Here is a 27771-nt window from a genome sequence, read left to right on the forward strand (position 1 = left end):
TCGCAATAAACATTTATTTGCAAAACTGGTCAAAGGAGCGTGTTACCGTTCCTTATGACTTTATGGCGAAAATAAAACTTTTCTAGTGTCATTCGCCGTGTTCTACACACAAATTTTAATTTATGGGCATATTTAAATATTTAAAATAATTTTTCTTCTTGTATAATTTTGTTTACATTTTTTAAGTAGCATTTTAGGTAGTTTAGCATGTACACAAGGGTTGCACGAAGTTCTAAAACAGAGCTGTAAATGTTTCAATTCAAAGAAGACTTGTTTTATAATATATTTATTTTTTTCCAGAGAACAAATTCTTTACACGTACTTAAGTCGCTTTTTTTAAGTTTTAAGTAAAGTTGTCAATAAATAATTACATTTCAATTTTTTAGTTTTGCTATTCGAAACAAGCCAAAAAGCCCTAATGTACATGCATAATTTCTTGTCAACTCTTAGAAAGCTGCATTAATTGCAATCAGTAATATTCAAGTATCGTTGTAAATCACTTTGAATTCAGCATAAGGCCCAACATCTATTTTTCATTACTGGGAAGCTGTAATAATAGAATCATTATTATCGAGCTTACATTTATCCCATTATTGCTATGCTTAAAATCTAAATCTATACTTAATCGGTCGGTTATTCATGTAATCCGTTGCGTCCACGCTTATTTGGTGAACAGAACGAATTTGCTACGCTGCTGGTTCCAGTAGTTGTTTTCTCCTGCACTCGCTTTAGATTAGGCGTATTTGTGGGTGCTTGCAGTTTCGTGGTTGCCGGATCTGTAGAAATAGATTCAGAAACAGACGAATCAAATACCTAAAGTAAGCATATAATTGTTGTTTAATCAGATAAAAGGCTTACCCTGCAGCCATCTAACTTGAGTAGCTGGTCCGTAGCCCTTTTGATTTCGAGCAGCAATCCGAAAAATAATAGCTGGTTTGTTTGAGCAATCTACATGTGCGTTGGAGAGTGAAGCGTTGGGCACCGTGCATTGATTTGCGGCACCGACATAAACCCGCACAAAAGCCAACTGAGGAGTGGACAAAGCCTTATCCTTGGCAGTCGGTTTTACTGCAAGGTATACTGAATATTCAATTATCTCCTTAGTTTTTTGAGCTGGGGGTGGCTCCCAAGTTAGATGGGCGCCCTCCTTGACATCCTTCGAAATCTTAATTGCCGAGGGGGCACCCGGAAAGCCTGGTAAACAGGTTTTAAAGCTTGATATCTACGGCAAATATAGAGAAAATAAATGTTTAAATTATTTGATCGAATAATACATTACTAACTAGGCTTTTTTTAAGACGTCTTTAGAAAAAGGAGCTCTGCGTTATTCTTAGCCAAAAATGATCGAACCAGTCGATTTAGAGTCGCTTGTGACCGGTTGTGTCTATCTTGTGCTCTGTGATTTTTGTCAATTTGTCATTAATATCTGTGATACTGGTGCCTTGCTTTGTGACTTAATCCAACATAACTAGCCGTGCTTGTGCTTTAAATCTGTTTATGTTTAATTCTCTATTTCATTGTAGCAATTTTAACAAAACCTAACTCTGTTTTTAGCCTGTGCGTTTTGTTGTTGTAACTTCTGAACGCTGATGTGCATTTGTTTCAATAGATTTTGTTGTTGCTTCCCATAACTTTCTGGTAATCTCTCTCCCGTTTGTTGTCGTCTAATCTGTTGTCGGGTATATTTTGTTTGTGTTTCGCAAGCCACGCTCAGTCGACAGCCACTCCGTCGCGCTCTCTCGCTCTCGCAGTCTCTACGCGCTCTTATACTTTTGTGTTCTTGTGTGTCTACATTTTTATTGTTTGATACCAGTGCCAAATTAAGTGAGGTATTTATAATTCTTTTGATTTTTGGTTTTAAAAATAATTTTTTTTTTTGCAATTAAAATACTTGAAATAAATGGCTTTTCTGTTCCAAAAAAAATTTTCAGTTTGGATCGTCACCTAATGAGGTTTTTACTGTCGTCTCTGCAACACGGTCATACATCCGAAATGTACTGGACTTGTTGGCAGAGTAAAAGACTATGTTGATCTGCGTGTTGGTTTTTCGAGGACTTGTGCCTCATGCGTTGATATAGACCGTGATTTGGATGGCTATGTTGCGTTGACCAATGATCGTTTTATGAAACTGTTTAATAAACTTATTAGCGTAGTTGCTGATTTCAAAGAGCTTAAGGCGGACCTTGATAATAAAAAAATGTCAGTAGGGTCACCTAAACGCTAAAAAACCGCTCCTTCAAAATCTTTTGAAGTAAAGGCATCAGTACCAAACCCCAACTTAGCTTCGGCATCCACTGGCGCTGGGGGACCTAAAGCTTCACTGCCAGCAGTACCAATAGGTAACAAAAGCTCTGGAGGAGTCCCTGTTTCTGCTAGTCACCTGTGCCTACAGGTGATGTTCAGATTGCTGGTGGCGGAAAAAAGAGCCTGTCGGTTGTTCCTTATAGGAAGCAATTATTTGTGTCTCGCTTAACACCTGAAACCACATCTGCTGATGTTTTGGAATTTGTACACCAGGAATTCCCATCTCAAAACATCACAGTGGAGGAGTTTAAATTTCCTTGTGTTCGTAAGATATCCTCATTTAAAATAACTGCTTCTCCTTAAGTACTTAATGTACTAAATTTTAAAAGTTTTTGGCTTATTGATGAATTGGTCATTAAAGAATTTGTTCCAAACAGACGGAGAACTAATAATAGTTTAAACTACCTACGCAAAAAATATGTATAAATGTATATGTATATAAAAAATATGAAGCTACCTAAGCTACCTAAGCTACCTATGCTGACTCCTCTGCCTTTTCTGAAGGCATTCTGGCCTTTACTGAGACTTGGCTGAAACCGAAGATATCAGACTCTCATACTTCTGTCCAAAAATTTTAACACGTATAGAACTGATCGCTGTGTTGATACCCTCTCTCCTTTACGTTCTCCAACTAAAAGTAGATGCTTTCGTAAATGAGGCTTTAATAAACTCAGCAACATGATTTCACAATATAACTGGACAAATTTATATAATTGCTTGGATATTAAAAGTGCTACGGAACTATTTTATAGTGTACCAAGCTCTTTTTTCTGTGAATGTGTTCCTAACAGTTTTCCTCCTAAGTTAGACAGGACTCCTTGGTTTACCAATGAGTTGCAAAGAATTAGAAACCTTAAAACAAACTTCTATAAAAAGTACATAAAGTCGGGTAGGTCATCCGATTTTACAAGATATGGTGTGGCTCGTACTAATTTTAATGTACTTAACAGTCATTGCTATTCCATGTATTTGAACCGATGTAAATTTGAATTTTCAAAGGATCGGAGGCAGTTTTATAACTTTGTCAATGCTAAGCGAACTTCAGAACTATAGAGGAATCTCCAAATTGTCTGCAATTCTTAAAACATTTGAACGCATTATTACCTCTCATTTGCCACATTTGTGCTCCTCTTTGATATCTCCGTGTCAGCATGGTTTTGTTAAGCGAAGATCGACCACCACAAACCTGCTCAATTTGACATCTCTTGTAATAGATGGATTTAACAAAAAATTGCATACAGACGTTATATATACAGTACGATACATACACTCTCTTCTTTTATTAAAATTGGATCAGCTCGGGTTTCCGAATAGTCTGTTATTTTGGATTTCAAGTTATTTGAATGGTAGATCTCAGAGGGTTTTATTCAAAAACGCTGTTTTCAAGATGATCAATGTGACATCCGGGCAGTCATTTTGGCCCTTTACTGTTAACTCTGTTTATAAATGATCTTCCCTCTATTGTAAATCACTCTTTTGTATTAATGTATGCTGATGATGTTAAGCTTTGTTTATCATATAATAATATTGAGTCTGGTTTCTGCTTGCAGTCAGACATTAATAGATTCCAGGAATGGTGTCAGTACAACCTTTTGAATTTAAACTATCTAAAATGCAACGTTATGACTTTTTATAGGGGTAGGCCAACGTTCATGATTAACTCTCTTCAGAACATGTCCCTGGACCGAATATACTCAGTAATCGATTTAGGTGTTCTCCTAGATCCAAAACTTAAATTTGACTCCCACATATCCTCTACTGTAAATAAAGCTATGAGTGTTCTTGGGTTTATAAAGCGTTGGTATAAGGAATTTGATGATCCATACACTACCAAATTATTATTCACCCCATTTGTCCGTCCTAATCTAGAATACTGTTCTTCCGTTTGGAGTCCTCAGTATCAAGTGCACATTGACCGTATAGAGTGTGTACAGAAACAATTTCTTCTTTTTGCCTTACGTGGTTTGAACTGGGAACAAAACGTCAGGTTCCCTTCTTACTCGAGTAGATTGCTATTAATTAGCACTTTCAATGTTCCTGTTAGACTAATGCGAAACTACCATCCTATCAACTTGCCAAGATGTTCGTCTAATTTTAGTCAGCACGAGCCCTTTCGTGTTCTTTCTAATAATTATAACAACCTATATCATTAAATTTGTTCCTCAACTTCTATCCCTGTATTAAAAACTAAAATCTTAGCTTATTTGCTTTAATCTTGTTGATCTATGTTTTGTCCTGTCTTTATTTGTTCTATGTACCTTCCTCGCCCGCGCGTAATAAGCACGTTCTTGGTGTCGTTTGGGCCACTTGTTTGTACTGCTCCTAGTGCATTAATGTTCAACAATATAAAAAATATATGTTAAATATAATTAAGGATACTATATGACAAGTTTTAGGTTAACCGGAGGTCAAGTGTGGGCCTAGGTTTGAATCAAATAAAAACACCTCAGAATATGTCCTTTGAAAAAACGTGACAAATAGATCGGATATACTCTGATCAGTTGTTGCAGTAATGTTTTCAAACGATAGTGAGGAATTGGTGGATGAAAGCTTCACGTTAAAAAAATTATTCACTTTACAACGATTTAAATAGTTTTTGTAACACAGAGATTTTAGCACGGTAAAACTAGACCGATCACTTAAGTATCTAGAATAATTAGATTGAGAAAATGTATCTTTGAATTTCCTATAAATTTCAGACTTATTATTTCTTAGGTGTGTCAGCTCTTTACTGAACCAAGGTGGCTTGTTGGAGACTGACGGATTACAAATCGAATTTACGGCACTATAGAAAATATTTATTGCATCATCTATATTTTGGGATGAGTAGAGATCGGACCAATCAAATCCTGATATATAAGGGTTTAGCCTCCAAAAGTCAGCCTTGCGAAAACAATGAAATCGCTTAGTTGTTTTCTCTGATTTTTCTTCTAACACAGCACCAGTATCGATTGGGACCTTGAAAGCAGGATGATATGGATCTTCGGGTTGAGTAAGAGGTGCTACTTTGGACAGAAACACGCAGTCCGGATTAGTTACAAAACACTGGTCCAGTAAATGGCCTAAAGAATTTCTAATGTAGTTAACTTGAGACAAAGATGTTAAGCAAACCTTCATTGAAATCATGATGAGCCAATGGAAGTAAGACATTCGATTTTTCATCTGTGGACCAGGAAGTTCCAGTTATATTAAAATCTTCTCGAACTACAAGTTGGTCTCTATTGGACAGCATATTTGAGTATGACTGTATAGCGAAAAGTTGATTTGAATATTCAGAGAATTCGGATGTTTTTTGAAAAAGGAGCTACGGTAGAAGATGAGGCTAGTAGATTGGGAATCCTGCGCTGAGAGTAACTCATCCGCTCGCTATCTCTAGCTACTCTGAAGCTATTAATTACACCCTTTCATCCACCTCTAGTTACGTGGACTGCCGTCCGTTATATAGACACTTATTATTTGACACTTTAGTTTTAACAAGGAAGAACGCCATAGTCGAGTACCTCGACTATCAGATACCCGTATCTCATCTAAGAGGACCAAAGATGGAGATTTGCAAGCAGCAAAGCGAGATTTTAATGCGCCACCTACCCGCTATCTCAATATATGGTTATGTGGGCGGCAGACAGATGTAAGCGTTATGGGCGTTAGAGTGGACCCGTTACTCAGCTAATGGGACCAAAGGGAAATGGAGATATGCAAGCAGCAAAGCGAGATTGAAATGCGCCACCTAACCGCGCGTTAGAGTGGGCGTGGCAATCTTTTTCTTAAACAATCGATAAGTACTGAGGAGACTAATACATTCCAGTTAAAAATTTTTATCTAGCATGAAAATTGTGGGCGCCACAGGTTTGGGCGGTTTGTGGGCGTAGAGTGGGTGTAACAAACTTGCGCTGCGTTCAAGGCTACGGAATTTAAATCTAAGATCCCATTTCTGTATCTTTGATAGTTTTCGAGATATCCGCGTTCATATTTACGTTTTTTTGACGTTTGTGGGCGTTAAGGTGGGCGTGGCAAACTCTTTTTTGGGTCAATCGATAGGTATTAATGAGAACAATACATTTCAGTAAAAATTTTTGTTCTAGCACCAAAACTGTAGGAACCCCAGTTTTGGCCCGTTTGTGGGCGTTAGAGTGGGCGTGGCACATTGCTGAAACAAACTTGCGCTACGCAGGAATCTCAGGAATCTGCATGGCTCATCCCAGTATTGTAGCCTCTATAGTTTCCGAGATCTCAGCGTTCATACGGACAAACGGACAGACGGTCAGACGGACAGACGGACATGACTAGATCAACTCGGCTAGTGATCCTGATCAATAATATATATACTTTATGGGGTCGAAAACACTTCGTTCTGCGTGTTACATACTTTCCGTCGAATCTAGTATACTCTTTTACTCTACGAGTAACGGGTATAAAAATTTGTATTTTCCGGCCAAAATCAACTTGCTTTGCGCTGGAATCCGAATAATATCTGTATTTAATCCAATTTCCAAGTTTTTAATCCCTTATAGTTTTCCAGGACTTCGCGTTTATACGGACGAATGGACAGATGGAAATGAGTATATCGATTCGGCTAGTGATCTTGATCCAGAAACAGCGCTCAGTCGTTGACAAATTTTAGAATACAATTCCAGGTCTTTTCTATTGGAGCAACACATGGGGATGGATGGCAGGTGTACTACTGACCAAGCAAGGCTTTTTAACAACTAACTAGTTATTCATAACATTTAAAATAATATTGCGATTACAATGATTATTAGCATGTACAGTGGATCCCATTAATATTCGGTTTTTTTTTTTTTCAACTTCAAACGCGAATAAAATGTATAAGACTAAGGAGGGAAATTTGGTTCTTTTTGATATATTCAAGATTTTAATGTTACCTTTTCATAGATATATATATTTTAACACTTATTTTGATATTTAACAAAAAAACATACATAAACCAAAAAAAAGCTCTATATTTGCGTTACTTTAATATTCGGTTTTTTTCGAAAGTCGTATAAAAAAGCCCTGTGGCAACTCCAAATGGCCAAAAATTGGCGCAATTAGTGTGTTTCCCCGAAAAGCCAACATCGGACCGACAATAGTTGACACCAAACAAGCCGCAAACGTTAAGTTTTAGCCACGAATTTAAAATGGGCCGCAAAAGTAAGAATTCGTCCTTGGAGCAGCGAAAACTTGTCCTCCAGTTGCATCTAGAGAGCAAAACTTACAAGGAAACTGCCGATATCTTGGAAATGAAGCCAAATACGGTCGGTGACATCGTCCGCAGATTCAAAAATAAGGGAAGAGTGGAGTATATAAAGCAGAAAGGACAACCCAAAAAATTGACTGATCGCGAAGAAGCGGAAATAGTCCGAAAGGTTAAGAAAAATCCTCGGCAAAGTGCACCCGAATTGAAGGCCGAGTTCTTTGCCGACCATGGGAAGACCGTTTCAGCGCAAACCGTTCGTCGTACCATAAAAAAACAAGGGTACAACGACAGAGTCGCTCGAAAGAAGCCTTTGCTGTCTGAGCGCAACCGGAAACTGAGGGAAAATTTCGCCAAGGAGTACGCCAAAAAGGACCAAAGCTGGTGGGACGATGTCATTTTCTTGGACGAGAGCAAGTTTAACCTTTTCGGCAGTGATGGCATGGAGGAAACCCAATACCGAGCTCCAGAAACAACACCTAAGACCAAGAGTAAAACACGGCGGAGGAAGTGTTATGATTTGGGGATGCATTTCTTCAAAAGGAGTGGGAAATCTAGACTTTATAGATGGTATAATGAACCAGGACAAGTACCTTGAAATTTTAGAAGAAAATTTGAAGCAGTCGGCAGAGAAAATGGGCATACGAAACACCTTTAAGTTGTATCAGGACAACGACCCGAAAAACGAGGCCTATAAAGTAAGGTCCTGGTTGTTGTACAACTGTCCAAAAGTCTTGGAAACGCCTCCCCAATCACCTGATCTCAATCTAATTGAGAATCTGTGGAGTGAGTTGGACCGCCGTGTTCACAAAACGCCTATATCGTCCATATCGGCCTTAAAAGAACGGCTTCAGGAAGAGTGCGCTAGAATTGGGCCGGAATACACCCAAAAAATTATAGCCAATATGCCAAAACGACTGAATGATACCCTACGAAATAACGGCTATCATACCAAATATTTAATTGGGTGTTATTTCTAAGAAAAAAAAAGTTTTTTGTAGCTTTAAAGAAAAAACCGAATATTAAAGTAACGCAAAATGTTGAGTTTTTTTTGTTTATGTATGTTTTTGTTTTTATTTTTTAATATAACCATAAGATATGTACCTCAATGAATTGGTAATAAAATAAGCTTTAATTTTTCATTTTAAGATTATTTGTTATTGTTTGATTTCAACATTTTATTCGCGTTTGAAGTTGAAAAAAAAAACCGAATATTAATGGGATCCACTGTACATAGGTATTGATCAATAAAATAAATTTAATTTTACACTAAAGCAAAATCTTCCAAAATGTTGGCGCTAGACAGGTTTTGCGTTATAGGCGTAGAGTGGGCACCCTGCTGAAATATGCAAACTTAAAGGACAGACAGATAGACATACAGACAGGCAGACAGACATACAAAAAGACAGACAGATAGACGTACATAGCTAGATCGACTCGGTTAGTGATCCTGACCCAGACTATATATACTTTACATCAGCCGTCGGCACACACATACCATAACAAGTTTGCCTTGCATTAGTGTGAGCGTGCTGAAGCACTGAGATCCTCTGCCGCAGCAAAGAAAAAGCACGCCGAAGGTGACCCGAAGACCCATGCCGAAGTCACACGAACATCTACATTATACGTGAGCGAGCAGAGGATGGGCAGAACACTTCCCTATGCTCACTTAATAGGCCGCTGCCGACCGCTGCTTTACATACATACTATACATGTTTTCCGACGAATCTGACATACTCTACGAGTAATGGGAATTATAATTTTACAAATTCCCCTTTATTTGGTCAAAACTTAAAATAAAATTTGTAATTTTAAAAAAGTTACTGCTACTCTGATCAAAACGATATCAATGGCCAATAATTCTTAAATTTTTGTTGTCAAATTTCTAGCATTTCTATGAGGGTATAATAATTTCAGTCTCATAAAGTTTATATATTCTTGAGCAGCATCCGTCTGTCTACCTTTCCAGGTATTGTCGTCTAATACCGTATAGCTCCCAAGGAAATGATCAACAAAAATATTTAAAAAATTGTAGCTATCGAGTGCTTTTACATATTAACATCTACTGTTATGAATATCATTTTTTTAATATTTTAGAATTTCGAATTACATTTTTAAAAAGTCAGACGACTAATAGGAAGATTGGCTTTGTTATTTTTGATCATATTCTTTTCTACTCCGGTATACCGAATTTTTTTAATATTTCAGTGTTACGAATTCTATTCATGAATACAATTATTACGTTACGAATTCAATTGAGGAATAAAATTATTAGTCTACAAACCTCTCCCCACTCCCCTCGACCACATGTGTTGATAGCACTGAGACGAAAACGATAAGCCGTTCCGGGATCCAGATTGGTGCGTGGAAATTTGGTGAAATCTGGAATATTATCCACATCAATACCGTCAAGAAGGGAATCACTTATGCAATTCGAATCAATGTAGCTGGTAACTGTGTGCGAGAGATCCTTAAAAACGCCTACTGTGTGCCATTTTTGGGTCTCGTTTTGCGACGTGCTTGGCACAGCGACGACCCCTGAGGTGGATTGAACCTATAAAATAAACAAATTTCATAAGAAAACAAAAAAGAACGCTATAGTCGAGTACCTCGACTATCAGATACCCGTTACTCAGCTAAATAGAGATATGCAAGCAGCAAAGCGAAATTAAAATGCGCCACCTACCGGCGGTATACAGATTTAAGCGTTATGGGCGTTAGAGTGGGCGTAGCAAATATTTCAGTTAAAATTTTTTGTCTAGCATAAAAATTGTGGGCGTCACAGGTTTTCGCGGTTTGTGGGCGTTAAAGTGGGCGTGGCAAACTTTTTTTTGGGTCAATCGATAGGTATTGATGAGAACATTACATTTCAGTTACAATTTTTATTCTAGCATCAAAACTGTAGGAGCCACAGTTTTGGGCGGTTTGTGGGCGTTAGAGTGGGCGTGGCACTCTACTGAAACAAACTTGCGCTGCGCAGGAATCTCAGGAATCTGCGTGCCTAATCCCAGTATTGTAACTCTCATAGTTTCCGAGATCTCAGCGTTCATACGGACAGACGGACATGGCTAGATCGACTCGGCTAGTGATCCTGATCAAGAATATATATACTTTGTGGGGTCGGAAACGCTTCCTTCTGCCTGTTACATACTTTCCGACGAATCTAGTATACCCTTTTACTCTACGAGTAACGGGTATAATTAGATATTAAATTTGGATCTGTTAAAGGTTTGTCTCACACTGTTCGTAACTCTTATTTGCTAAGCTAATTATTCCCAATATCACAGGTCGACAAAAAAGGCCAACACATAACACTACAAGATTTGAAGAATTCTAGCTGTCGATTACGACCTCAAACTTCAACATTTTCCATCACTTCAAGGTTTTGAGAAAATCGTGGTCAAAGTACCAAAATGATGCACTTTTAACGGCTTAATAACAGCTAAACCATTCGTAGCCCAAAATATATACCTGAAATTCTACTTTAAGCCATTAACTTTGGCAATTAACAATCGCTGCTTTTGTGGGACCCATGCTCCTTTGGTTAAAATATATTTTACCAAGTTCGTTTTTGTTACCTTTTTTTGCATAATACTGCGTATATTACAGAAATCGTGTAAACCAACCTTATATTTGCCAAAGATTTGTATATAAATATACCGAGTGTTCTTATGACACCTTTATGGTATAGTTGTTTTTTATATAACAAAATTCCAAATTATATATAAACCCCAGAGTATTAAAAAATGTGTCCAAAAACAAAGATCCTACAATTTTGATATATTTTGTTGACCATGGGAGCTATGTGATAAACCTTTCTGCTCCGATTCGTCGTCATATCTACATGCAGTAAAGAAAAGATTAAAGCTAATTCGGCAATTATTCGGAATCGGAGTTAGTTCAGACAATGATTGACTTCCATGATTCCACCCAGAATTATTATACACGTTACTCGTAAAGTATGTAACATATAGAAGGAAGCGTTTCCGACTCTATAAAGTATATATATTCTTGATCAGGAACACTAGCCGAGTCGATCTAGCCATGTCCATCTGACCGTCTGTCCGTATAAATGACTAAAATTATAGGAGCTGGAATGTTAGGATAAAATATGCAGATTATTGTGCTTTAGCAGGGTGCCACGCACACTCCAACAAACGCCCATAATGCTGAAACCCGTCTAGAACCCACATTTTTTAATATTTTGAAAAAATTATAAATGTATTCATACAGCAAATCGGTGACTTATGAAATTGCACTAGCGCCAACTTGGTTTCACATTATGGCTTGTTAATTAAATCTCGGAAACAGCCGATAGGAATAAACAAAAGGTGGCGGTTTTTTGTTAGCTGAGTAACCGTTTTCTGATAATCGAGGCCGTCGACTATAGAGTGTTATCTTGTTATAGCCTTGCAGAGTTTATTATGATTTCAGTTAGAAGTTTGCAACGCAGCGAAAGAGACGTTTCCGAGCCCATAAAGTATACATATTCTTGATCAGCATCACTAGACGAGTCGATCGGGCCATGTCCGTCTGTCCGTCCGTTTCTAGACAAACTAGTCTATCAGTTTTAAAGCTTTCGGGCTGAAACTTTTCCAAGAGTCTTCTTTCTTTTGCAGGTAGTATATAAGTCGAAACCAGCCGGATCGGACAACTATATCTTATAGCTTCCATAGGAATAATCGGAAAAAACATTTTACAAAATTATTTGTTTTGGTGTTTTTTAACATATAACCTCCTACGCTTGGAAATAACATTTCTTAATAAGTTCGGAATTTCGAACTTAATTTTATCAAAATCGGACGACTATATCATATAGCTGCCATAGGAACGATCGGATAATTGGTGGGAAAATAATATGAAACAAACTATAGTTTCGGTGTTTTTAGACAAATTATATATCATTTTTTATTCCCGTTACTTGTAGAGCAAAGGAATATACTAGATTCGTCGGAAAGTATGTAACAGGCAGAAGGAATCGTTTCCGACCCCATAAAGTATATGTATTAAGAATATCAGGATCACTAGAGAGTCGATCTAGCCATGTCCGTCTGTCCGTCCGCCCGGATGAACGCTGAGATCTCGGAAACTATAAAAGCTAGGCTATTGAGGTTTGGCATGCAGATTCCTGAGCTTCTTACGCAGCGCAAGTTTGTTTTAGCAATGTGCCACGCCTACTCTAACGCCCACAAACCGCCCAAACTGTGGCTCCTACAGTTTTGATGCTAGAATAAAAATTTTAACTGAAATGTATTGTCCTCATCAATACCTACCGATTGGCCCAAAAAAAGTTTGCCACGCCCACAAACTTCAAAAAATCGTACATATGAACGCGGATATCTCGAAAACTATCAAAGAGAATTGGGATTTCAGATACCTATTCCTATCGATTGATCCAAAAAAAGTTTGCCACGCCCACTCTAACGCCCATAACGCCTAAATCTGTCTACTGTCATAACCATATATTGAGATCGCTGACTTGCCGAAATTTCCTATCTTTTTTGTTGTTTTAATAAGAAAAAATTTATTTCAAAAGAATCTAGAAAAAAGTAAAAAAAAAAATGTGTATGGTGAAAATGGTAGTCGCTCACATCTAAAAGTTTGGTCCAAACCATTGAAAAAAAGTAGAAATTATTTGTCGATTTACAGATCGTCTCAACTCACAGAACTACAGAATGTAAAATACAATGTAGTCTATAAATTCTTGAGCAATTGGTATCTTAAATATTGTCACATTTGACAAAGTTACTGCTAAATTAGTGGGCTTTACAATGCTAATACGGTTTTAAAGACAAATGCTTATCTTTTCAAACTTTTTTTTTCTACCCCAATCGTATAAAACTAAAATGTACTTCAAACAACAAAAATAGTAATAATATTTAACAAATGTTAGCAAAGAAAAAAAAGGTACGTGGTTCACCACTATGTTAATAGCTACTATATAGATAGACTTACATTGGATTGTTGATTCTCAGTAACATTGCTACCTCTGGGATGTGTTTCAATACCCGGTCGTTCTATCAACTCTTTCATTGCTACGCCAGAGTTTGCCAATGTTGTGACGTCAGCCGTTGCAGCTTGCAACACTGCTGCTGAAGCCAGAGCTTCTAAGTGCGAGCCATCGACTAAATTGAAGTATATTATGCATTTATTATTAAATAAACTGCTTTCCTATAGAAACAAACCATTTTGATATTGGTGTGGATTCTGGGACGTTAATATCTTCACGGATTCTGGGCCCTGCTTATACTTTTCATCTTCATCACGATTGTCATCAGTTGAGTCGGAAGGGTCCTTGTTGGTTTCCGTGTTTCCCAGCACTAATACCTCAGCGGACTTTATTGTGGTCAGTATGGTGGCAGCTTCAGTCTCCGAAGTGGTCGGCTGATGGCGATCATCTGGAGTTGAGGTTGACTTAACCTAAAAGAGATTTCATTTTTAGAGATACTGAAGCTAGCTCTGGCAAGTCAAATTTGTAGTATTGTTGCCCTCAAAATGTAATTTAGTTCCTTAGTTTACCCTTTTGTTTAATTACATTTGGATAGTATAAATACATTATTACACCCATTACTAGTAGAGTAAATGGGTGTATTTTATTCGTAAAAAAGTGTGTAACATGTAGAAGGAAGCGTCTCCGAACCCATAAATATATATATTCTTGATCAGTATCACTAGCCGAGTCGATCTAGCCATGTCCGTCTGTCCGTGTAAACGATGTGATCTCGGAAACTATAAGAGCTATAGTGTTGATATTTCAGATTTAGATTTGTTATATTCGTAAGCAGCACAAGTTTTTTAAGCGAACATGCAACGCGCCCTCCGACGCCCACAAACCGCCAAAAGCTGTGGAGCCTTCATTTTTCATGATAGAAAAACAAGGAAGAACGCAATAGTCTAGTAGCTCGACTATAAAATACCCATTAATCAGCTAAGGGGACCAAAGGGAGATGGAGATATGAAATCAGCAATGCGAGATTGTAATGCGCCACCTATATATCGTTCGCGCCACCGACTATATCGTTCTTCCTTGTTTTAGTATTCAAAGTCAAAAATGTATCGAATGAAAATAAGGTGTGTGAAACAATTTGAAGATGTCGTTCCATTTCAATTTACAACCGTGTATGTTTACCGAAAACGAAATATATTGGTCCATGTATTATTTTGACATTATGACGAAGTCGTCCAATTTGTTTTAAATTTTATTTTAAATTCTGAAATATTAAAAGAATGATATTCCCAAGAGTAGAAGTTAATAAGTTAAAAAATCACCAAAGATATATTTTTTACATTTTTTATAAAATTTATTTTCAATGATTTCTATGGGAGCTATAGGATATAGTCCGATCCGGCTCATTTCGACTTATTTACTACCTGCAATAGAAATACGACTTTTGGGAAGGTTTCATCCCGGTAGCTTTAAAACTGAGAGACTAGTTGGCGTAAAAACGGAAAGACGGACATGGCTAGATCGACTCGGCTAGTGATGCTGATCAAGAATATATATATATATATATATAATGGGGTCGGAAACTTCTCATTCTCTGCGTTGACTGAAATCATAATATATAAAAATAACATGTAATATTTTAAGAATTCGGTTAGATCAACAATCTTGTATAGAATTCATTTCAAATAAACCCAATGTGCAATTGCACGCTGTCAGAAATAGTCTCCTGCATTTCGCTAGTTACAATTATCCTTGCAGTTTCCACAAATAAAATTTATAAAACAGTACAAATCGGTCTTGCAGTCACAGTTTTAAATATATTTTGAAGAATGAGTGAGAAGGGATTTTATTTATTAATAACAACGATATATATCAGGGCGGGACGATTTCCATAGGGGCGAAAAATGTCACAAATCGTATAGGGGGAACATAATCTTTAAAGGATTCTAAGCAATATTGAAGAACCACTTATGGTCTAAAAGGCCGATTGACACCCCAATCGCGGAAGAAAAATACTTTTTTGGACAAAAAAATCATAGTAGTCCACACAGACATATTACTGAATTAAAAACTTCCCATCTTTGTCGACATTTTTCCCAAAAAAATAAGCCTTTTTCTAACGCGTTTGGTGGTGGTCAAACGCTATTTAAAACCATAAGTTGGTTCGGCAATATTGCTTAGAATCCTTTAAAGATTACCTTCCCCCATACGATTTATATTCTCCAAAATCGAACCGCCTTACTGCACACACATTAAAAACATAGAAACGATTGGAAAAGAATGGAAAAAGATAATAAACATACTTATACCCGCTTCTCGTAAAGTATATTGTATATTGTAAAAGTGTAAATGGGATTTTGTTTATTAGTTATGGAAATACCATTTTTTAATTAGTTCTGAATTTTGAAGTTAATTTTATCAAAATCGGTCGACTATATCATATAGCTGCCATAGAAACGATCGGAAAATTGGTGGGAAAAAAACATGGAACAAATTATAGCTTCGGTGTTTTTTGACATATTATCTTATATTATTGCAAATATTTTTTTTTATATTTTTAAGAATTTCGAATTAAATTTAATAATTATAACTGCAAGGGTATACAAACTTCAGCTTGCCGAAGTTAACTTCCTTTCTTGTTTATAGTCAAGCAGCTCAAAAACGAAATAAAGAATTCGTAGCTAATAACTTAAAAGAGATCGCATGTAGAGACCGACTAACCTGCTTTTGATTTATAAAAAATCATCTCTTACATACATATTCACTTACCATAGACTCCATCTTGTCATTTTGCTTTTTGGATATGTTGGGTGTTTCTATTGCATCACAGCTTATGTTTGCCGTGTCCCTAACGCCCGTTGTGCTGCTCACGCCGGAAATATCTTCAACAATATCAACAGGCTGTTCCCCAATTATAGTATTGTGAGCTCTAGATGGTCCTGTCATGTCACCCCCAGTAGATATTGATGCGGACACTGATGACGACGTGGCGTTGTCTTCATTATTTTCTTCCTCCTCCGACCCAGGTTGAGCTTCACTTCCAGAAAGTTTCCGAAGATCTCCGGCTCCATCCAACTGCTCGATAATATCATCCATTGGATCGGTATCTTTCATAGTAGCGACTGGGATAGGAGTTTCCGATACGCTGTCTTTTAGTGATTGCGGAGCTGGTATGAGTTTTGCATTTACGCTTTTAGTTGCTAAGGTGAGGGCACGTTGGCTACCTCCGGTATTAAAAACAAAGCTTTTTCTGTTACTTAGAGCCGCAGAAGAACCAGGAGAGTTAGTAGAGCTTGTTCCTGGTAGCACCATTACTTTATTTGATACGTTTCCAGAAGTAGCAATATTTGCATTGGTGCTCATAACAGTAACCGCTTTACCGCCAATATACAATGCCGTTTTTTGATGGATGGGAGTGCCGCTTGGTTTCTGCCCAACAGCTACTGATGTCGATGCTTGCACCGTTGATATATTTCGCAGCATCTTTACCCCACTTTGGTTCGATATTACAGTTCTTTGTCCACCTATCGCTTGCAGTGGACTGGCCGTTGTCGACGTTGAGCTAACTATACTTACAATATTTGTCCCTGATGTAGGGCCACCAGCACTAGTCATAACCGTGTTGGCTGGAACGGTTCGCATACTGCCACCAGTGGTTACAATAATGATCTGCTGGTTACCTAATTGCGCTCCTTGTTTATTTGTTATGACAAAAGCCGGCTTCCCTCCCATTACGTTCGGCGTGACCTTGCCCATTTGTAAAATGTTTGAATTCTTCATAATCAATTTGCCACTAGCCATTGTATGTGGGGATACCAGCTTCAGAACGTTTCCAGACACAATAGGTTTCTGGAGTTGATTCCCAGGCAGGGTCGATCCCTGGAAGAATTATAAAGGAATATAAAAAGATTATTAACAAGAAAATTGTTATTTCTTTCGTACTTATTTAACCCCAACATTTTCCGTTTTCGAATTATTTTTATACCCGTTACTCGTAGAATTAAAGGGTATTTGTATTCGGGGAAATGTATTTAACAGGTAGAAGAATGCGTGTCCGACCCTCGCTTATACGCGAAGTATGTCTCTCAGTTTTGAAGCTATCGGGATGAAACCATCCCAAAAGTCCTTTTCCTATTGTGGGTAGTGTATAGGTCGGAACGAGCCGGATCGGACCACTAGATCTTATGGCCCAAAAGAATAATCGGAAAAATAACAGAAACAAATGGTATAGCTTCGATTTTAAAAAAGAACTGAACTATTGTACTTGAATTTTGCTAAGGACATGCAATTAAAAATTTTAATTTATTTTTAATCTTAACTAAGCGTGATGATTTTGGACAATTTAAAATCAAAATCAGCTTAACCAAAAGTGTTGTTTTAGAGTAAAACAAGTACAAGGAAGCGTGTCCGACACCATATAGTATATTTATTCTTGATCAGAATTACTAGCCGAGTCGACCTAGCCATGTCCGTCTGTCCGTGTGATCTCGAAAACTATAAGATCTAGAGTTAAGATTCAGATTTAGATTCCCTAGCTTCCTAAGCAACGCAATTTTGTTACACAAATGAGCACCGACCACCACCAGCACCAAATGTTAACTGAAATGTATTGGTCTCGTCAAAACCTATCGATTGATAGGCCCAATGTATCGCCCTCAAACACCCATAAAGCTTAAATCTGTTTGCCGCCCACATTACCATATATTAAAAACGCGTGTAGGTAACGCATAACAATCTCGCTTTGCTTTTTGTATATTTCCATCTCCCTTTTGTTCCCTTTAGCTGAGTAACGGGTATTTAATAGTCGAGGCATTCGACTATATATTTAATCACGTACATTTCGGAATCAACGGAAAGGTCATTTAAATTCCGAATGATAGAATGATCACTGTGGACAGCAGTCCGCGTAGTGACGAAGCGCACCAAGAGAGTGTGCTAAGGCGTCTACTATATATACACGAAGAAATGAAAATCTGCTGTGATCGTCCGATCGTTGCGAGTGATACATCAATCGAAGGGTATCGCAAAAACTAAAACGGTTCCATGCCAAGACTTAAAAAGTCTTAAAAAGTGAAAATTTAGAAAACAGCTATAAATTGCTTAATTTCGTACACGCATAATTTGTGAACTACTAAAGCTACAGTCTTGTGCTATATGTATTTTGAAATGCTTTGTACGCGTTTTTAAAATGATTGGTCTACACACCAACGATACCAATTATGGGCAAACATTTTTTTTTAATATACCTGTGTTTTTCTCGTTCGACACGCTTTGTCAAAATCGTACAGCTAAGCACAGGCATATTGAATTGCAGCGTGCCGAATGTAAAAAATATAGAAAGGGTATTTATTAGATCGTATAATACCTTTTCGTCACAAAAGTTGATATCAGAACTTTGGTTTGGTGAAGGTGCGATCGTCACCAGATTTTTAAATCGTTAAAAAAAAACCTTTTGCTTATATTTTTTATGATTTTTTGAAACTTTTTGCATAAAAAAATTGTAGTTTTCAATACGTGGAAAAATGTTTATAAAGTAGAAAAAATTACGCATTTTCAATAAGAAGAAAAGTCTTGTATCGTTCAAACGGATTTTAAATGACCTTTCCTATGTTGCCAAAATGTACATGAAGCAAGTTCAAATTATGAGTATATTTAACTTTTGTTTGGTGTAAATACTTTTGATCACCCCTATACATGCTCACCTGAATTTGTGTAGTACCAGATGCCAAATGTGGGTTTGTAATTGAAATACCATGAGAGGAATTCCCCTTTGGTACGTTAAAGTTAACTTTGGGCAGCGTTTGAACAGTCATGCCACCACTGCTGGTCTTAACAAATTGGAGCTGAACGTTCGGAGCAAGTGTAAGCGGCTTTTGAATAAAATATTGCTTTCCACCGATGGACGTGGTGGCTTGTGCGGTTGGCTGAGATTGTACAGCAGCACTTGGTACAGTTTTTAATATATTGACTGCAGTGCCGCTTCCACTGCTGCTGCCGCTCTGTTGAGCGGAAGCTAGGCGTACTGTTTGGGATGCAGTTACGCTAGGGACAATACGCAAAGCACTACTTGACGCTACAGAGCTGAGGACGACGTTCGCCGCCATCGCACTTGGTACTCGCATAGCCAGAGGGTCAGCTACACTGTTAACGCCAGTTATCGTGGTTGTAGTCGATGATCTTACGCTGGAAAGAGCTGGTCGAAACTTTTGTAATATGCTAGTAACGGCGCTACTGTTGGTTGGGGTGTTGTTGCCGGCTACAACGGCAGTACTGCTGATTACAGATATTTGGGGGTGCACTGAAGTGGCTGACGTGGACATGGAAAGGGTACTTCCGCCCACTGAGGCACTTGGTTTCTTATGGACTCGTGATATTGGCGATGAAGGAGGCGAAATTGATTGTAACAAGTCATTTACAGATGGTTGAACATTTGTTTCGGACGGACTACCGCTCACTTGCAACGTATTTTTTTCCAACTTTAAGGCTGTAGAAGTTGCTTCGACTCCAAGAGTCAAGGCACTTTCAGAACAATTTTCTGGCACCGTTCCAGAAGTTTCAGCAGGTGCTGCCGTGCTTTGCTGAAGACTGTTTTGGTTTAAAGGTTTCGAGATTGGATTTGGTGGCTGGTCGATTTTCTGGATCTGCAAAACGTATGCGGCTGCAAAAGTGGTCGCAGTCCATGAGAGCTCAAGTGCATGAGTAGAAGCGCGAACTAGCGCAACTTTAACTGCATACAGTGGCTTCGAGACCTCTAAGTACCATAGGTCCTTGCAGCAAACCTGTAAGAAGTATGTAATTTTAGGCAGGATAGTTATAAAGTTAGGTTAGCTGTTTGAAAAGAACACAAACTAATTTTTAAAAATAAAGCTTATAATAACAAGCAAACAAAAACAAAAATCAATCGGCATATTGTTTTTACCGCCTATAAATAGGAATATGATCAGCAACAGAATGTCTCACCCTAACCTGGTTGTTCCATGCTTTGCGATAACCATCCCGCCCTGACCACACGTAGAGACGACTTTGAATGCCAACTGCACAGTGGCCAGCACGAGCCCGGGGCACATTTTCCTCTACAGTATCTAATGTGACGTTGTCCCAAGTCATTGTTTCTGAAAGTAAATATTTTAATTAAAATTTGTATTTTATAATATGTATAGAACAATTATAATAAAGTGTATTATAAAACGAAACCTGCGTTATAGACGATGTGGCCAACTCTTTCTTAGTAAGTCGACTGACAAAATAAATGCGTATCAGTTCTAGCCTCAGAATTGCGGGCTCAACAGATTTTTGCGATTTGTGGACGTTAGAGGCAAACTTTTTTTTGGTCAATTCACTCATTCATCATACGAACATGGTTAATGATACTAATCACGAATATATATGCGTTTAGCTCCTTGTACAATGACGAGAAAGGAAGCTACCTAAGCTTGTAGCTTAGGCCGTATTGAAGTTAAAATCATACGTTTACTACCGATTTCGTAAAAACCGTACATTTGATAACTCATAAAAAACAAGAAAGGAAGTTAGCTTCGGCAAGCCGAAGCTTATATACCCTTGCAGCTATAATTATTAAATTTAAAAACACAAAAAGTGATATTCCCAATAGTACAAGATAATATGTCAAAAACACCGAAGCTATAATTCGTTTCATATTATTTTCCTACCAATTTTCTGATCGTTCCTATGGCAGCTATATGATATAGTCCGATTTTGATCAAATTAAATTCGAAACTCAGAACTAATTAAAAAATGTTATTTTCAAGCGTTGGAGGTTATATGTTGAAAAACACCTTAGCTATAATTTGTTTCATATTATTTTTCCACCAATTTTCCGATCGTTCCTATGGCAGCTATATGATAGTCGTCCGATTTCGATAAAATTTAATTCAAAATTCAAAACTAATTAAAAAATGTTATTTCCAAGCTTAGGAGGTTATATGCCAAAAAACACCAAAGATATAATTTTTTTTTCCGATTATTCCTCTTGGAGCTATAAGATATAGTTCTCCGATCCGGCTGGTTCCGACTTATATACTACCTGCTAAAGATGTAAGACTTTTGGGAAAGTTTCAACCCGATAGCTTTAAAACTGAGAGACTAGTTTGCGTAGAAACGGACGGACAGACGGACAGACGGACAGACGGACATGGCTAGATCGACTCGTCTAGTCATGCTGATCAAGAATATATATACATTATGGGGTCGGAAACGTCTCCTTCTGAAATCAATATACCCTCTGCAAGGGTATAAAAAGATATTTGCCAAAGTAGAACAATGGTATAGTCGAATTATTTATATAGAATTCAATACGTAATATTAATATATGAAAAAAATGGTGCAACCCAAAGTGAATAAAGTATAAAGATAGAATGCATATCAAGAATATATACAGGGTGTCGAATGCTTTTGGAAATATGTACCTGTTAATTCGACTTTGATAGCTCGTATAAAATTGTCATTGTGTCAAAACTGGGAAATGCTAAAAACGTACTTCCAAAGTAGAGTCATCTACGAAACTGCACGAAAATGCAAAGAATTCACGGGAGATGTGTCAACTGACCTCCTGGCAGCAGCGATTTGATCCCGTTAGGGGTGCCGTCGGGATTAAGTGCTTGCCAATCACCAAGAGACGATTGACGACCTAAAGCACAGGAAAGGTGTGAATCGTTGCAAATCAGAAACCGTGGCACTAATCTTGTGCGATCGGTCAATATGCGAAGTAAGGTATTTTCCCCCACACCTGTCTTATTCATTAATAATAACACTTGGCCCTCGCTTAACACGGGGCTTACGTTCCTAGAAATCCTCATATTAAGCGAAATCGTGTTAAGCGAAACATGGATTCAGTACAAAAAAAGGGGTTTCGTTCTATAAATTCAAAATTATAGAAAAAAAAAATTTTTATTGTTCAAACTTGGTCTGTTTTTATTAAAGTTTCATACATTTGTTTAAAATTAGCCAAAGGTTATTATGTTTATGCCTTTAATAAATGCATAACATTCAAACTTTCAAATTAAAAGTTGGTATTAAATTAAAAATGTTTCTTCAAATAATTTATTAACCGGTTAAACTTTATAGAAACTTAAATATGTTAAAAAGTAAGGAGATCATATGTTTCTATTCATAGCAAATTTGAAATTCATTTGGTGGCATTAATAGTTGAAGCCAGTTTCTTTTAACATGTTTTCTTTTTTGGTGGCTCCTTATCAATAAAATCAGTCATTATACCCGTTACTCGTAGAGTAAACGGGTATACTAGATTCGTCGGAAAGTACGTAACAGGCAGAAGGAAGCGTTTCCGACCCCATAAAGTATATAAATTCTTGATCAGGATCACTAGCCGAGTCGATCTAGCCATGTCCGTCTGTCCGTATGAACGCTGAGATCTCGGAAACTATACAAGGTACAATACTGGGATTAGGCATGCAGATTTCTGAGATTCCTGCGCATCGCAAGTTTATTTCAGCAGAGTGCCACGCCCACTCTAACGCCCACAAACCGCCCAAGCCTGTGGCACCCACAATTTTTATGCTAGATAAAAAATTTTACCTGAAATGTATTGGTCTCAATAGCTATCGATTGAGCCAAAAAAAAATTTGCCGCACCCATAACGCTTAAATCTGTCTACCGCCGGTAGGTGGCGCATTTTAATCTCGTTTTGCTGCTTGCATATCTCCATTTCCCTTTGGTCCCATTAGCTGAGTAAAGGGTATCTGATAGTCGAGGTACTCGACTATAGCGTTCTTCCTTGTTTTCAATTGCAATCGTGTAAGAACGAGGTTTTTAGCGTGTTAAAAGGGGGATGGGAGCAAATTTGTAACCGTGTAAGACCGAGTTCATGCTAAAAGAGTCCGTGCTAAGCGAGGGCCAAGTGTAATTTAAGTCGTAATAATAACGATTTGTTTACACAAAAAATAAATTCACCCGCGAGCAGTTGAACAAGGTGACAATCGGGAAAAAGGACAAATGGAAAAGGGGTTTAAGAAAATATTTTGACATTTTTAAAGATGTTTAAGGTTTGGATAATATAGTATTTAAATCTTTCCGACCATTGTTAAAAATTGATCCTAAACGTACACAAATTTGCGGCGGGAAAGCTAGTTCAATATATTAAAATCATGTTTGAGGGTATACCTGTTATTAAAAAAATGTACTTACCCAAGTCAAGAACTGCAAGAGTGTTTGTGCATTTCCATTCACGCTCTGTTGTCGACTTCGAATCATTTATTACCAATGGAACCCATCCACCAAACACATACATTTTGTTTGCAATCATTGTGGAACTGTGTAATGAGCGTGGTAAGGGCGCCTGCCCCAAAGTTCTTGGTTTTGACCATGTCATAGTGTCTTGAGTAGATACACATTAAACAAACGTTGCAAAATAGAGACAGCTACTGAAGTTACCTGTATCTAACAACCACAAATCTCCCAAGCGGCATCCACTCATTCCTCCATAAATTAAGAGATTTAAATTTCCAGAACCTTTACTGGCAAACGAAATTCCTGTGTGCGATTCCCTCGGAGGAGGACTGTCGCCATATGTTTTAGGTACTATCCACTTGCCGTTATGACTGTGAACTCCTCGAGTGTCCAATATGTACAAATCGTTCAAGTATCTGTAGTATAGTAAAATTTGTTAATAGACCGTATTATTTATGCATAAGCATGTAATAACGTACTTTGGAATATTATTTTTTGGATCGTCCGATTCATTTGCTAGTCCTCCAAACAAAAATATTTTTTCACCAACCATTGTAAAACTGTGCCCCAATCGAGGACATGGTGACAACCCACTATCCGGTGACTCTGGATACATTTTCCTCCATTCCCATTTAGTGGCCTGTAGCTCATAGAGCTCATTTGAATATTTTCCGTACTCAATCATTCCACCGAAGACAAACATGCGAGTACCCTCCACAACAAATCCATAAGCAGCGCATCCGTTCGGTACATCTCCTTTTAGCACAGGTACGTACCATTGATTTGTAACTACAGGTAAATGAAACAGGAGAATACGCTACTATCAAAATTCACACTATCGTTTTTAAATTTTTTTATTTCTTCAAAAGCTGCATTTTTAAAAGAGGTTACATTACCAAAAACCAAAGTGCTTCGTGTGAAAGAAATGTTATCTTAGAGTAAGCACGAAACGCACCTTTTTGCTCTACGCCGAGACAAAAATCTTATTTAATTCACGTAGCACGAGTAAAAACCAGATAGCTATAGTCGAGTATCGACAATCATATACTTACCAAACAATTAAAATAATTTTATTTCGCAGGTCGAAGTGGCTGTGCCACGCCATAACAATTTTGCGCTTAATTAGAATCTTAGGAGTTTTTCAAACCGCCAAATCTGATATGGCAATTTAAAAACAAAAATTTTTGATTTTTTTAATTCAATTGGTCGAATTAGGTCTTCAACTAAATCAAATTAAATGTAAAACAGGAAACGAAGCTTACTTCCGCAAGCCGAGTTTATATAATCTTGTAGCTAAAACCATACCATACAATGAAATCGCAGAGCGCCCATTCAGCCTAAGTTTTATATGTGCATCAAAATTTAAGAAGACTTTTCCCTGAATAAATTTCTGCGGCACACATATATATTACATAAACAGTATATATTAAAAACTAATTTGTTTCTGAAATCTTAAAAACGGCTACACAGTTGCGGTCATGAAAATAGTAGTGTATGTTACGTTCCCCTTAAAAGTTATACTGTGGTTATCTTCTTTTTCCGATTGAAATAATTTTGCATTTTTGGTTAGATAAAATATTTAAAGTAGAATATATGAAAAATCCTATTCAATATTCGGTTAAATATTATATTAAGGTGATTTTTAATAATTATGTCAAATTTCGATGGCTCATTAAAATAGTAGTTAATAACTTATAAAATTATTAACACCTAAAAGGAATGCGAGAGGGATGTACATATGCTTCCAGCAAATCAGTTTTTTTACAAGCAAAGATATAGATATTATTTTCATTTAGGTATTAGTGAAAACATCTGTTTTGCTTTAAATTTAACTCACATACCTACATTTAACAAAAAAATCTAAGTTTAAAAAATTGTTGACAATAACTTTTGTCTACTACTATTTTAATTATCGGTCGAAATTTGACATATTTTACAAAAATAAGCATATGATATTAAATCGAACATTGAAAGGGAATTTCGCCTTATTATACACTGTATAGTCAAATTTATCGAACTAATGCAAATTGGCTTTAATCGGAAAAGGATATATCCATAATCACAGCTGTACGTCCTAAAGTAAAAACAAGGGAGAACGCTATAGTCGAGTACCTCGACTATCAGATACCCGTTACTCAGCTAAATGGAGATATGCAAGCAGCAAAGCGAGATTAAAATGCGCCACCTACCGGCGGTATACAGATTTAAGCGTTATGGGCGTTAGAGTGGGCGTGGCAAATTTTTTTTTGGATCAATCGATAGGTATTGACGAGACCAATACATTTCAGTTAAAATTTTTTATCTAGCATGAAAATTGTGGGCGTCACAGGGTTTTGCGGTTTGTGGGCGTTAAAGTGGGCGTGGCAAATTTTTTTTTGGATCAATCGATAGGTATTGACGAGACCAATACATTTCAGTTAAAATTTTTTATCTAGCATGAAAATTGTGGGCGTCACAGGGTTTTGCGGTTTGTGGGCGTTAAAGTGGGCGTGGCAAATTTTTTTTTGGGTCAATCGATAGGTATTGATGAGAACATTACATTTCAGTTAAAATTTTCTATCTAGCATCAAAACTGTAGGAGCCACAGTTTTGGGCGGTTTGTGGGCGTTAGAGTGGGCGTGGCACTCTACTGAAACAAACTTGCGCTGCGCAGGAATCTCAGGAATCTGCGTGCCTAATCCCAGTATTGTAACTCTCATAGTTTCCGAGATCTCAGCGTTCATACGGACAGACGGACAGACGGACAGACGGACAGACGGACATGGCTAGATCGACTCGGCTAGTGATCCTGATCAAGAATATATATACTTTATGGGGTCGGAAACGCTTCCTTCTGCCTGTTACATACTTTCCGACGAATCTAGTATACCCTTTTACTCTACGAGTAACGGGTATAAAAATTCCGGATGCCACAGAAATCGCAGAGCGCCTATTCACAGTAAGATTCTTATAAAGTGATTTCTGTGACACCCCTGATTTTGTCCAGAAACGAAGGTGGATTAAATGCTATTTTGTATAGCCAAAGTTACATACGTAATTGTTTGAAATCTTTAAAAGGTGATCATATGTCGCAACTTAATTACCAGTGTTATATACGTGCAACTCGTCAACAATTCCTTCGTTCCCGCCGCCAAATACGACCATAAGCTCTTTTATATTTATCGCGCGGTGTCCATGTCTAGGTCGAGGCTGTGGTCCTGTTGGGTTAAGAACCCGCTTCCAGCGAAATCCAGACAAGTTATTGGCCACGTGGTGGTCAACATTGTCCTCCAAATCCATGGAAATTCGAGTAGCACAGTTATGATCCTCGGCTTGAAGGAGATGTTCTGTTTTCAGATCATCAGATGTAGATACTCGTCCGCCCAGAGAAATAGCTGGGCCCACGAATTCGGAACATTCCATGTTATGGTCAGAAATGTAATTGCATCAACAATATAAATAAAATTTGTATTGTAGACAGCACCGAGTTAAGGATGCATTCTTTCCACGAAACCAAATTAAACTGCAAAAATTTAAATTGAGATACCATTAAGAGCAATACAATAAATTTTAAGAATCCTAGCCTAACACCTATTCTCAAAAATTGTAATCATTTCTCTAGTTAGATTTTAGCTAGCATTGGCAAGACTAGATTTAAAGTCAACCAAGGAACTGTTTCTTGTGCCCGGCTAAATTGATCTATTGATATGTTGTGTATACATACAAACATTTACTGGGATCGTACGTTAGCATGCGAAAGGGTATAAAAATACCATACAGTTCTGTATACTAATTTGCGACTCCTGCAGAATGAAAAATACTAAACACATGAAATACTCTATACACTCCACAATTTAGTTTCACCTGGCAATGCTGGAAATGGACGCTTCACTATAGTGCACTAGATCACATATTTTATGCGCAAACTTTGACATACCACCCAATGCCTTTAAAAATACTTTGCTATCGAAAAGGTCTCTGATGTCAAATATATATTCTTTTGCTATACCAAATGTTTATTATAAAGTGTGTAACCACAAATCGCTGTTCAAAATTCACAATAAAAAGCCGAACAGAACACCCATACGCACGCACGCACGAATTAGAGGTGGCCAATAGGGATGTGAAAAATATGTCAATA

The 27771-nt window shown here is 37.4% G+C and overlaps 1 protein-coding gene across 5 annotated transcripts; it reads right to left on the reverse strand.

The window, feature by feature from the left end:
• Window positions 1-270: 270 nt before the first annotated feature.
• Hcf (Host cell factor) lies at window positions 271-27749 on the reverse strand. Of its 5 annotated transcripts, XM_036819839.3 has the most exons (14): window positions 27640-27749; window positions 26735-27153; window positions 24131-24440; window positions 23856-24067; window positions 23610-23798; window positions 20406-20557; window positions 19148-20224; window positions 16215-17324; window positions 13684-13918; window positions 13454-13623; window positions 9783-10052; window positions 859-1222; window positions 622-776; window positions 271-547 (listed from the first exon to the last, which is right to left on the reverse strand). In XM_036819839.3, exons 2-13 carry the CDS (start codon window positions 27051-27053, stop codon window positions 634-636), a joined length of 4551 nt encoding a protein of 1516 aa, XP_036675734.2. In that variant the 5' UTR covers window positions 27054-27153; window positions 27640-27749; the 3' UTR covers window positions 271-547; window positions 622-633. The 5 variants fall into 5 exon arrangements, with proteins under 5 accessions (XP_036675734.2, XP_036675760.2, XP_016944044.2 ...); XM_036819865.3 differs by having other exon boundaries at window positions 271-776; window positions 20412-20557; XM_017088555.4 differs by having other exon boundaries at window positions 271-776.
• Window positions 27750-27771: the final 22 nt, after the last annotated feature.

Source organism: Drosophila suzukii, chromosome 4 (assembly GCF_043229965.1).
Source record: "Drosophila suzukii chromosome 4, CBGP_Dsuzu_IsoJpt1.0, whole genome shotgun sequence".
In the NCBI taxonomy this organism is placed as follows: Eukaryota; Metazoa; Arthropoda; class Insecta; order Diptera; family Drosophilidae; genus Drosophila; species Drosophila suzukii.